This window comes from Ranitomeya imitator, chromosome 5 (assembly GCF_032444005.1).
Source record: "Ranitomeya imitator isolate aRanImi1 chromosome 5, aRanImi1.pri, whole genome shotgun sequence".
NCBI lineage: Eukaryota > Metazoa > Chordata > Amphibia > Anura > Dendrobatidae > Ranitomeya > Ranitomeya imitator.
Window position 1 is genome coordinate 503,924,488 of NC_091286.1, and position 13,338 is coordinate 503,937,825.

Sequence of the window (13,338 nt, forward strand, 5' to 3'; positions counted from 1 at the left end):
GGTGTGATGCTGGAGAATACAGTATGGGCTCTAGAAGAGGTTTGATGCTGGAGAATACAGTATGGGCTCTAGAAGAGGTGTGATGCTGAAGAATACAGTATGGGCGCTAGAAGAGGTGTAATGCTGGAGAATACAGTATGGACTGTAGAAGAAGTGTGATGATGGAGAATACAGTATCGGCTCTAGAAGAGGTGTGATGCTGGAGAATACAGTATGGGCTCTAGAAGAGGTTTGATGCTGGAGAATACAGTTTGGGCTCTAGCAGAAGTGTGATGCTGGAGAATACAGTATGGGCTGTAGAAGAGGTTTGATGCTGGAGAATACACTATGGGCTGTAGAAGAGGTGTGATGCTGGAGAATACAGTATGGGCTCTAGAAGAGGTGTGATGATGGAGAATACAGCATGGACTGTAGAAGAGGTGTGATGCTGGAGAATACAGTATGGGCTCTTGAAGACGTGTGATGATGGAGAATACAGTATGGGCTCTAGAAGAGGTGTGATGCTGGAGAATAAAGTATGGGCTCTAGAAGAGGTTTGATGCTGGAGAATACAGTTTGGGCTCTAGCAGAGGTGTGATGCTGAAGAATACAGTATGGGCCCTAGAAGAGGTTTGATGCTGGAGAATACACTATGGGCCGTAGAAGAGGTGTGATGCCGGAGAATACAGTATGGACTGTAGAAGAGGTGTGATGCTGGAGAATTCAGTATGGGCCGTAGAAGAGGTGTGATGCTGGAGAATAAAGTATGGGCTCTAGAAGAGGTGTGATGCTGGAGAATAAAGTATGGGCTCTAGAAGAGGTTTGTTGCTGGAGAATACAGTTTGGGCTCTAGCAGAGGTGTGATGCTGGAGAATACAGTATGTGCTGTGGAAGAGGTTTGATGCTGGAGAATACAGTATGGGCCGTAGAAGAGGTGTGATGCTGGAGAATACAGTATGGGCCGTAGAAGAGGTTTGATGCTGGAGAATACACTATGGGCTCTAGAAGAGGTGTGATGCTGGAGAATAAAGTATGGGCTCTAGAAGAGGTGTGATGCTGGAGAATAAAGTATGGGCTCTAGAAGAGGTTTGTTGCTGGAGAATACAGTTTGGGCTCTAGCAGAGGTGTGATGCTGAAGAATACAGTATGGGCCGTAGAAGAGTTTTGATGCTGGAGAATACACTATGGGCTGTAGAAGAGGTGTGATGCTGGAGAATACAGTATGGGCTCTAGAAGAGGTGTGATGATGAATACACTATGAACTGTAGAAGAGGTGTGATGCTGGAGAATACAGTATGGACTGTAGAAGAGGTTTGATGCTGGAGAATACAGTATGGGCTGTAGAAGAGGTGTGATGCTGGAGAATACAGTATGGGCTCTAGAAGAGGTATGATGCTGGAGAATACAGTATGGGCTCTAGAAGAGGTGTGATGCTGGAGAATACAGTATGGGCTCTAGAAGGTGTGATGCTAAAGAATACAGTATGGGCTGTAGAAGAGGTTTGATGCTGGAGAATACAGTATGGGCTCTAGAAGAGGTGTGATGCTGAAGAATACAGTATGGGCTGTAGAAGAGGTTTGATGCTGGAGAATACAGTATGGGCACTAGAAGAGGTGTAATGCTGGAGAATACAGTATGGACTGTAGAAGAGGTGTGATGATGGAGAATACAGTATCGGCTCTAGAAGAGGTGTGATGCTGGAGAATACAGTATGGGCTCTAGAAGAGGTTTGATGCTGGAGAATACAGTTTGGGCTCTAGCGGAGGTGTGATGCTGGAGAATACAGTATGGGCCGTAGAAGAGGTTTGATGCTGGAGAATACACTATGGGCTCTAGAAGAGGTGTGATGCTGGAGAATAAAGTATGGGCTCTAGAAGAGGTGTGATGCTGGAGAATAAAGTATGGGCTCTAGAAGAGGTTTGTTGCTGGAGAATACAGTTTGGGCTCTAGCAGAGGTGTGATGCTGAAGAATACAGTATGGGCCGTAGAAGAGTTTTGATGCTGGAGAATACACTATGGGCTGTAGGAGAGGTGTGATGCTGGAGAATACAGTATGGGCTCTAGAAGAGGTGTGATGATGGAGAATACACCATGAACTGTAGAAGAGGTGTGATGCTGGAGAATACAGTATGGACTGTAGAAGAGGTTTGATGCTGGAGAATACACTATGGGCTGTAGAAGAGGTGTGATGCTGGAGAATACAGTATGGGCTGTAGAAGAGGTGTGATGCTGGAGAATACAGTATGGGCTCTAGAAGAGGTATGATGCTGGAGAATACAGTATGGGCTCTAGAAGAGGTGTGATGCTGGAGAATACAGTATGGGCTCTAGAAGAGGTGTGATGCTAAAGAATACAGTATGGGCTGTAGAAGAGGTTTGATGCTGGAGAATACAGTATGGGCTCTAGAAGAGGTGTGATGCTGAAGAATACAGTATGGGCTGTAGAAGAGGTTTGATGCTGGAGAATACAGTATGGACTGTAGAAGAGGTGTGATGCTGGAGAATACAGTATGGGCTCTAGAAGAGGTGTGATGCTGAAGTATACAGTATGGGCGCTAGAAGAGGTGTAATGCTGGAGAATACAGTATGGACTGTAGAAGAGGTGTGATGATGGAGAATACAGTATCGGCTCTAGAAGAGGTATGATGCTGGAGAATACAGTATGGGCTCTAGAAGAGGTTTGATGCTGGAGAATACAGTTTGGGCTCTAGCAGAAGTGTGATGCTGGAGAATACAGTATGGGCTGTAGAAGAGGTTTGATGCTGGAGAATACACTATGGGCTGTAGAAGAGGTGTGATGCTGGAGAATACAGTATGGGCTCTAGAAGAGGTGTGATGATGGAGAATACAGCATGGACTGTAGAAGAGGTGTGATGCTGGAGAATACAGTATGGGCTCTTGAAGACGTGTGATGATGGAGAATACAGTATGGGCTCTAGAAGAGGTGTGATGCTGGAGAATACAGTATGGGCTCTAGAAGAGGTTTGATGCTGGAGAATACAGTTTGGGCTCTAGCAGAGGTGTGATGCTGAAGAATACAGTATGGGCCCTAGAAGAGGTTTGATGCTGGAGAATACACTATGGGCTGTAGAAGAGGTGTGATGCTGGAGAATACAGTATGGGCTCTAGAAGAGGTTTGATGCTGGAGAATACACTATGGGCTGTAGAAGAGGTGTGATGCTGGAGAATACAATATGGGCTCTAGAAGAGGTGTGATGCTGAAGAATACAGTATGGGCTGTAGAAGAGGTGTGATGCTGGAGAATACAGTATGGGCTGTAGAAGAGGTGTGATGCTGGAGAATACAGTATGGGCTCTAGAAGAGGTGTGATGCTGGAGAATACAGTATGGGCTGTAGAAGAGGTGTGATGCTGAAGAATACACTATGGGCTGTAGAAGAGGTGTGATGCTGGAGAATACAGTATGGGCTGTAGCAGAGGTGTGATGCTGGAGAATACAGTATGGGCTGTAGAAGAGGTTTGATGCTGGAGAATACACTATGGGCTGTAGAAGAGGTGTGATGCTGGAGAATACAGTATGGGCTCTAGAAGAGGTGTGATGATGGAGAATACAGCATGGACTGTAGAAGAGGTGTGATGCTGGAGAATACAGTATGGGCTCTTGAAGACGTGTGATGATGGAGAATACAGTATGGGCTCTAGAAGAGGTGTGATGCTGGAGAATAAAGTATGGGCTCTAGAAGAGGTTTGATGCTGGAGAATACAGTTTGGGCTCTAGCAGAGGTGTGATGCTGAAGAATACAGTATGGGCCCTAGAAGAGGTTTGATGCTGGAGAATACACTATGGGCTGTAGAAGAGGTGTGATGCTGGAGAATACAGTATGGGCTCTAGAAGAGGTTTGATGCTGGAGAATACACTATGGGCTGTAGAAGAGGTGTGATGCTGGAGAATACAGTATGGGCTCTAGAAGAGGTGTGATGCTGAAGAATACAGTATGGGCTGTAGAAGAGGTGTGATGCTGGAGAATACAGTATGGGCTGTAGAAGAGGTGTGATGCTGGAGAATACAGTATGGGCTCTAGAAGAGGTGTGATGCTGGAGAATACAGTATGGGCTGTAGAAGAGGTGTGATGCTGAAGAATACACTATGGGCTGTAGAAGAGGTGTGATGCTGGAGAATACAGTATGGGCTGTAGCAGAGGTGTGATGCTGGAGAATACAGTATGGGCTGTAGAAGAGGTTTGATGCTGGAGAATACACTATGGGCTGTAGAAGAGGTGTGATGCTGGAGAATACACTATGGGCTGTAGAAGAGGTGTGATGCTGGAGAATACAGTATGGGCTCTAGAAGAGGTGTGATGATGGAGAATACAGCATGGACTGTAGAAGAGGTGTGATGCTGGAGAATACAGTATGGGCTCTTGAAGACGTGTGATGATGGAGAATACAGTATGGGCTCTAGAAGAGGTGTGATGCTGGAGAATAAAGTATGGGCTCTAGAAGAGGTTTGATGCTGGAGAATACAGTTTGGGCTCTAGCAGAGGTGTGATGCTGAAGAATACAGTATGGGCCCTAGAAGAGGTTTGATGCTGGAGAATACACTATGGGCTGTAGAAGAGGTGTGATGCTGGAGAATACAGTATGGGCTCTAGAAGAGGTTTGATGCTGGAGAATACACTATGGGCTGTAGAAGAGGTGTGATGCTGGAGAATACAGTATGGGCTCTAGAAGAGGTGTGATGCTGAAGAATACAGTATGGGCTGTAGAAGAGGTGTGATGCTGGAGAATACAGTATGGGCTGTAGAAGAGGTGTGATGCTGGAGAATACAGTATGGGCTCTAGAAGAGGTGTGATGCTGGAGAATACAGTATGGGCTGTAGAAGAGGTGTGATGCTGAAGAATACACTATGGGCTGTAGAAAAGGTGTGATGCTGGAGAATACAGTATGGGCTGTAGCAGAGGTGTGATGCTGGAGAATACAGTATGGGCTGTAGAAGAGGTTTGATGCTGGAGAATACACTATGGGCTGTAGAAGAGGTGTGATGCTGGAGAATACACTATGGGCTGTAGAAGAGGTGTGATGCTGGAGAATACAGTATGGGCTCTAGAAGAGGTGTGATGATGGAGAATACAGCATGGACTGTAGAAGAGGTGTGATGCTGGAGAATACAGTATGGGCTCTTGAAGACGTGTGATGATGGAGAATACAGTATGGGCTCTAGAAGAGGTGTGATGCTGGAGAATAAAGTATGGGCTCTAGAAGAGGTTTGATGCTGGAGAATACAGATTGGGCTCTAGCAGAGGTGTGATGCTGAAGAATACAGTATGGGCCCTAGAAGAGGTTTGGTGCTGGAGAATACACTATGGGCTGTAGAAGAGGTGTGATGCTGGAGAATACAGTATGGGCTCTAGAAGAGGTTTGATGCTGGAGAATACACTATGGGCTGTAGAAGAGGTGTGATGCTGGAGAATACAGTATGGGCTGTAGAAGAGGTGTGATGCTGGAGAATACAGTATGGGCTCTAGAAGAGGTGTGATGCTGGAGAATACAGTATGGGCTGTAGAAGAGGTGTGATGCTGAAGAATACACTATGGGCTGTAGAAGAGGTGTGATGCTGGAGAATACAGTATGGGCTGTAGAAGAGGTGTGATGCTGGAGAATACAGTATGACCCGTAGAAGAGGTGTAATGCTGGAGAATACAGTATGGGCTCTAGAAGAGGTGTGATGCTGGAGAATACAGTATGGGCTCTAGAAGAGTTGTGATTCTGGAGAATAATGTATGGGCTCTAGAAGAGGTTTGATGCTGGAGAATACAGTATGGGCTGTAGAAGAGGTTTGATGCTGGAGAATACACTATGGGCTGTAGAAGAGGTGTGATGCTGGAGAATACACTATGGGCTGTAGAAGAGGTGTGATGCTGGAGAATACAGTATGGGCTCTAGAAGAGGTGTGATGATGGAGAATACAGCATGGACTGTAGAAGAGGTGTGATGCTGGAGAATACAGTATGGGCTCTTGAAGACGTGTGATGATGGAGAATACAGTATGGGCTCTAGAATAGGTGTGATGCTGGAGAATAAAGTATGGGCTCTAGAAGAGGTTTGATGCTGGAGAATACAGTTTGGGCTCTAGCAGAGGTGTGATGCTGAAGAATATAGTATGGGCCCTAGAAGAGGTTTGGTGCTGGAGAATACACTATGGGCTGTAGAAGAGGTGTGATGCTGGAGAATACAGTATGGGCTCTAGAAGAGGTTTGATGCTGGAGAATACACTATGGGCTGTAGAAGAGGTGTGATGCTGGAGAATACAGTATGGGCTGTAGAAGAGGTGTGATGCTGGAGAATACAGTATGGGCTCTAGAAGAGGTGTGATGCTGGAGAATACAGTATGGGCTGTAGAAGAGGTGTGATGCTGAAGAATACACTATGGGCTGTAGAAGAGGTGTGATGCTGGAGAATACAGTATGGGCTGTAGAAGAGGTGTGATGCTGGAGAATACAGTATGGGCTCTAGAAGAGGTGTGATGCTGGAGAATACAGTATGGGCTCTAGAAGAGGTGTGATGCTGGAGAATACAGTATGGGCGGTAGAAGAGGAGTGATGCTGGAGAATACAGTATGACCCGTAGAAGAGGTGTAATGCTGGAGAATACAGTATGGGCTCTAGAAGAGGTGTGATGCTGGAGAATACAGTATGGGCTCTAGAAGAGTTGTGATGCTGGAGAATACATTATGGGCTCTAGAAGAGTTGTGATGCTGGAGAATACAGTATGGGCTCTAGAAGAGGTGTGATGCTGGAGAATACAGTATAGGCCCTAGAAGATTTGTGATGCTGGAGAATACAGTATGGGCTCTAGAAGAGGTGTGATGCTGGAGAATACAGTATGGGCTCTAGAAGAGTTGTGATGCTGGAGAATACAGTATGGGCTCTAGAAGAGTTGTGATGCTGGAGAATACAGTATGGGCTCTAGAAGAGGTGTGATAATGGAGAATACAGTATCGGCTCTAGAAGAGGTGTGATGATGGAGAATACAGTATGGGTTGTAAAAAAATGCTTTTGACTGGCATTCCCTTTATTGATGTATTTCTCAATTTGTAGAGGAAAATACATTTTTGCCCAGCATGAGTTTGTTTTTCTTGATTTCATGGTATAACTTCTTCCTCCTAATTCTTAAAGTTAAATTATTCGATATGTTTTCAGAAAGATATTGGATGTGACCTATTTAATTCTATACGTATTAGTATATTTTTCTCCGAGCATGAAGCTTTCTCACTTTCTTGATAATTCATGTGATTTACAACTCTATGAAATGAAATGTCCCTATAGTGTGTCATTATCTAAAAATATGGTACCATCCCTAAATAAAGAATGATAAGTCTGACTTTGATGTTCAGACTGTGCTCTGTAATTACATTTCAGACTCAAACCAATGGGAACAGCAAGTGCGCTCTAAACTCCTTAACTTTTCCATGTTCGTCCTTTACAATTAAAATCTGCTTTTTTTTTCCTTTCACATTTCCATCTTCTGTTCACATGAGAATTTGAGCTCTTACCTTTTTCTGGAATTGAATCTAATCCATTTTTTGATAATATCTGTTAAAGAAAAATATCAGTTTAGTGAGAATATTGTGGCACTGCTTCATCTGTGTATTCATTAGCTCGTTGTGGCGATAAATATATTGTCTGTAAAACAAGCCAAATAATACGTATACAGGGTCTTGCCCTTGCTGGCGCACCATATTGCCTCTATGACATATAGATTCTACGTTTTACTTTGACGCTGTTGTCGAAACAATATTGCAGACCCCGTCTGACTAGTGACTAGGCTTAGGGGGTTTGATATGAGAGATTCTCTACTATCGGCAATAACCATAGTAGACCGTAGCGGTACGGGTGATCCCGGGCTGCTCATTGCTCATCCAATCAGTGCCTGTACATAGCCAAAAAGCTGACAGGGGAAGGGTTTGTGTACCCCTGAATTTTTTTTTAATAAAGAAGGCACAAAAAACCTCCTACACTTTTGCATCATCAGTAAACACCAGTCTCATAACTGTAACCCATGCATTCATTCATCACTTCCTGCAGCCAAATGGTACAAATTTGTTTGGGTTATTCTGGCTCCTCGGGTAAATGATCTGTACCTGTAGTCCCGCGCCATTCCATATGGCAGAGGATTTAGCTTACTCTAAAGAGCAACTGTCATTTTTATTTCATAAATCAGCAGTATACATAAAAATAAGCAACTTTGTAATATATCTGATCAGAGAATTCTGCTTCTTTCTCCTCCTCCCTCTCAATTCATTGGTAAAATTTGTATTTGGTGAAGACTTTCCCATTACTGAGAGAGGAGATGGCTGCGGCTTCTTTTAGCTGTGGCGAGAGGAGGAAGAGCTAGAGACAGACTCCGAAGTTCTGCTGCAAGGTCTGCTGAAATGACTGTTAGGGCTTGTTCACATGTTGCGTTTCTGCAATGCTTGTTTTTTTTTTTAAATGCAGTATCTTACAATACCAACAAAGTGATTTAAATTTCTTAAATCTCTTGCACATGCTGCATATTTTTTCCTTGCAGACTTGAAGCGTTTTATCGAGTCTGCAGCATGTCCATTTTTGCAGTGTTTTTTACCCATTGTAGCTGTATAGCCGATGCCCCTGCATGGTGTTTCCTTCTCCCTACATGCAGGGACGCTGGCGTACCCACTATTCCAGCCTTGCAGCATGGTCCCTGGTGGTTCCTGCTTCCTTCCTGTATTATAATGCGCCAAGTGCTTCCCTTCTCTTAAAAGGACAGCGTCATTAGATAGTGTAGTGTTCTACTAGTGCAGTTGTGAGGTCCCCTGGTAATGGTGAGGCCAGGGTTCTGAACCCGAATCCCTGGTCCCAGTGTGACCGATGCCTGAATGTAGTCCCCTGGTCCCAGTGTGGCCAGAGTCCTGAACCCGAACCCCTGGTTCCGGTGGAGCCAGTTCCTGAGCGTCGTCCTCTAGTCCCCGTGTGGGCAGTGTCCTGAATCTGAAGCCCAGGTCCTGGTGCGGCAAGTTCTGAATCCTAAATCCCCTGGTCCCGGTGCATCCAGTCCCATTCCCGAAGTCCCATGGTCCATGTGGTGCCATTGCTTAAACATTGTCCCCCGGTCCGTGTGCAGCCAGTCTCTCGTTTCTGCGATCTGCCTAGTATTGGTACTTTGTGGCTACATGCAGCCCAGTCTGTCTCCACCATTAGGAGCTCCAGTGACCACGTGGTAGCTGCTTAGCTGTGCCCCTTCCTAGGGAAGCCTGGTATTGTGGCTTAGTGAGTCCACAAATCCACTTGTGCCAACGTTGGGCGTAACACCCATTTATATAAATAGACAAAATTTGCACGTAAAAACGCATTTAAAAAATGCTCAAGTGTGTGGATGTTTCACAGCATTATTGAGCACCAGCTGCCATCTCCTATCTTGGTAATGGGAAACTATGTAGTCACTGAAGGCAGATTTTTTGAATTGAGAATTTTGAGCATGAAGGATCAGCCCAGGGGGAGAAAGAAGCAGATTTCTCTAATAAGAAGCAATATAAAGTGTCTTATTTTCATGTGTACCAATGATTTATGAGATAAAAACAGTTACTCTTTAAAGGGAATCTGGCAGCAGGTTTTTGCTATGTAAGCTGAAAACATCTGGTAGAGGCTGAAGCATGGAATTTACCGATTTGTCATTTATTAAGCTGTGTTCTGTTGTTTACATACACTGAAGGTTTTATAACCAGGACATTATCACTGCCATGTCTGTTGCTCATGTGACTGCTAGTCTGACCGACCACGCCCCCTCCTCTGACAATCTGCTCACTGTCCATAGACAGTATACATAGGGGCACTAATGTGGGTGGGGTTAGCTTCCTGAGCTCTGCTTCATGTTGCATCTAACAACTCTGATTGTGTCAGAACGGCTGCACCCAGTAATCTAAGTGATACATCATTGGAATTTGAGTGGGTTTTCCTACATTATGCTGCTCTCAAATGACGTAGCAAAAACCTGGTGACAAATTCCTTTTACGGCCATGTTTTTATGGATTGATAATTGTTTTTTGTTTTTTTTTGCTTTCACGCAAGGACAAAAAAAAAGGTGAATGCATCGCTTCACTCCAGAGAACCATGATGTAAATGTGGACATCCACGTTAGTATTTTCGGGCCTGCAGTGCCATTCCACAGTCACACCGCACGGCCGGCTGTCTCCTATTGTGTCGCAGTGAAGGTCTGCTCCACCTGCACAAGGCCGGAGATGCGATATCCTGCAGATCCTCCGCAGCCACACAATCAGCCCGGTCTAATGACAAAGCGCAGGCGAAACGCTCTCTGACAACACACGGCCGTCCCCTGGGCAATTATCCCAATCCTAATTTTGTCTTTCTCATTTCAGTTATAATTGATTCCATTTACAAAGTCACAGAGGGAAGGCAGTCTGAGATCTTCCATCGTCATGCAGAGGGAAACTTCGACCCTACTTGTTGCTTTACCATTTACCATGGTAACCACATGGAGTGTTTGGACCTGATCACATCCAACCCAGAGGAAGCCCGGACATGGATTACAGGGTTAAAGTATTTGATGGCTGGAATAAGTGATGAAGATTCTCTAGCTAAAAGGCAACGGACTCATGATCAATATCCTTTACTAATACCTAATGTTCTGTATCTTCCTAAGGGTTAAATATCTGCCTGCTCATAGTGCATTTAGTGTATAATGTATAGAGTAGTGATGTATTATAGATGGGCCGGACATAGTTAAACGCTTGTGACTATTGCATATTTAAGTATTATTTTATGACTTATTTTACATTATAGTAAATTATATTCAGCCATAATGACAGATGGGAGACCGTCCATCTGCAACACATTGCTAGGAGTGAATCTTGGGCTTATAATTATTAACGGCCAAAGATATATGCATGTATGTTTGTGTGTATATATATATATATATATATATATATATATATATATATATATATATATATATATATACACACACACACGCATGTGTGTGTATACAGTATGTCACAAAAGTGAGTAAACCCTTCACATTGTTGAAAATATTTTATTATAGCTTTTCACTTGACAATTTGTCCATTCTAACTTAGGAGTGTACTCACTTTTGTTGCCAGCGGTTTAGACACTATTGCCTGTGTGTTCCAAGAAGAAAATATGTAAAATACTGTAAGGGGTGTACTCACTTTTGTGAGATACTGTATACATATGTGCGTGTATGTAATATGCATATATGTGTGCATATACAATGTATGTGTACATATGTAAAGAATATATGTGTGTACATGGTGTACATGTGTGTGAACATAATATACATGTACAGTAAAGACCTAAAGATTGTTGGAAGACCATTCCCGGTGACTACCTCTTGAAGCTCATCAAGAGATTGTCAAGAGTGTGCAAAGCAGTCATCAAAGCAAAAGGTGGCTACTTTGAAGAACCTAGAATATAAAGACATAATTTCAGTTGTTTCACCCTTTTTGGTTAACTATATAATTCCACATGTGTTAATTCATACTTTTGATGCCTTCAGTGTGAATGTACAATTTTCATAGTCATGAAAATACAGAAAAATCTTTAAAAGAGAAGGTGTGTCCAAACTTTTGGTCTGTACTGTATGTATTGTTGTAGATTGTTTCACTCGGCTGCTCATATAGTTGCACACAGGAACGCTGTCCCTTTAAATTTTCCACTGGTTTATTTAGCTACAGCATAAACCAGGGCAGGGTTTGCAACATAACCACAGCCTTTCTGGACGAACAGGAAACAAAAACATATGAAACAGTCCATGTTGCAGCTGAGATCTGCCCGCTCAGGAAACAAACATAGGTAAAAAAAGGGCTAGCTTTCCTTTATCTTCACTCAACTCTCTGGAGTTCACTTCTCCAGGCACACCCAACACTGAATGACTCAGAAGACTGACTATTTATCTCTTAAACCACACCCTGGAATAGAGATATGGTGGACAGCCTTCCGCCCACTCTTCACTAGTGATGAGCGAGTATACTCGTTGTACATACTATATGAGTGTACATATACTGTATGTGTGTATACTATTATATATATACTAGATGGTGGCCCGATTCTAACACATCGGGTATTCTAGAATATGCATGTCCACGTAGTATATTGCACAGCCCACGTAGTATATTGCTCAACCACGTAGTATATTGCCCAGTCACGTAGTATATTGCCCAGCGACGTAGTATATTGCCCAGCGACGTAGTATATTGCCCAGCGACGTAGTATATTGCCCAGCGACGTAGTATATTGCCCAGCGACGTAGTATATTGCCCAGCGACGTAGTATATTGCCCAGTCACGTAGTATATTGCCCAGTCACGTAGTAGCCCAGCCACGTAGTATATTGCACAGCCCACGTAGTATATTGCCCAACCACGTAGTATATTGCCCAGTCACGTAGTATATTGCCCAGCGACGTAGTATATTGCCCAGTCACGTAGTATATTGCCCAGCCACGTAGTATATTGCACAGCCCACGTAGTATATTGCCCAACCACGTAGTATATTGCCCAACCACGTAGTATATTGCCCAGTCACGTAGTATATTGCCCAGCGACGTAGTATATTGCCCAGCGACGTAGTATATTGCCCAGTCACGTAGTATATTGCCCAGCCACGTAGTATATTGCACAGCCCACGTAGTATATTGCCCAACCACGTAGTATATTGCCCAGTCACGTAGTATATTGCCCAGTCACGTAGTATATTGCCCAGCGACGTAGTATATTGCCCAGCGACGTAGTATATTGCCCAGCGACGTAGTATATTGCCCAGCGACGTAGTATATTGCCCAGTCACGTAGTATATTGCCCAGTCACGTAGTATATTGCCCAGTCACGTAGGTATATAACACTGCCCACGCAGTGTGTGCACCATGTCCCTGTTAAAAAGAAGTAATTAAAATAAAAAATAGTTATATACTCACCCCTGGGATCCAGCAAAGCTTCTGGGTAAGTTTGCAATGGATCTCTGGGAACGGAAGATGGCGGCCGGCGCGAGCAGCTCGGCGGAGTACGGAGGGTGAGAATAGCAGGTTTTTTGTTTTTTTATTATTTGTAACATTGCATCTTTTTACTATTGATGCCGCATAGGCAGCATCAATTGTAAAAACTTGGTCACACAGGGTTAATAGCAGCGGATACGGAGTGCGTTACCCGCGGCATAACGCGGTCCGTTACTGCTGGCATTGACCCTGTGTGAGCGGTGACCGGAGGGGAGTATGGGGCGGGCGCTGACTTAAGGGAGTATGGAGCGGGTGCCGGGGACACTGACTGCGGGGAGTATGGAGCGGGCAGCTGCCAAGACCAATCAGCGACGCGTGATTTCCGTTACGGAAGTTGAGGACAGAAAGACGGAAGTA

At 44.2% G+C, this 13,338-nt stretch overlaps 1 protein-coding gene across 1 annotated transcript in view; it reads left to right on the forward strand.

The window, feature by feature from the left end:
- PLCH1 (phospholipase C eta 1) overlaps window positions 1-13,338 on the forward strand; it is a 451,824-nt gene that overhangs the window by 259,487 nt on the left and 178,999 nt on the right. Inside the window, exon 4 of the mRNA XM_069727462.1 lies at window positions 10,332-10,575. Coding sequence (XP_069583563.1) covers window positions 10,332-10,575 — 244 coding nt within the window. The remainder of the gene's footprint in view (window positions 1-10,331; window positions 10,576-13,338) is intronic.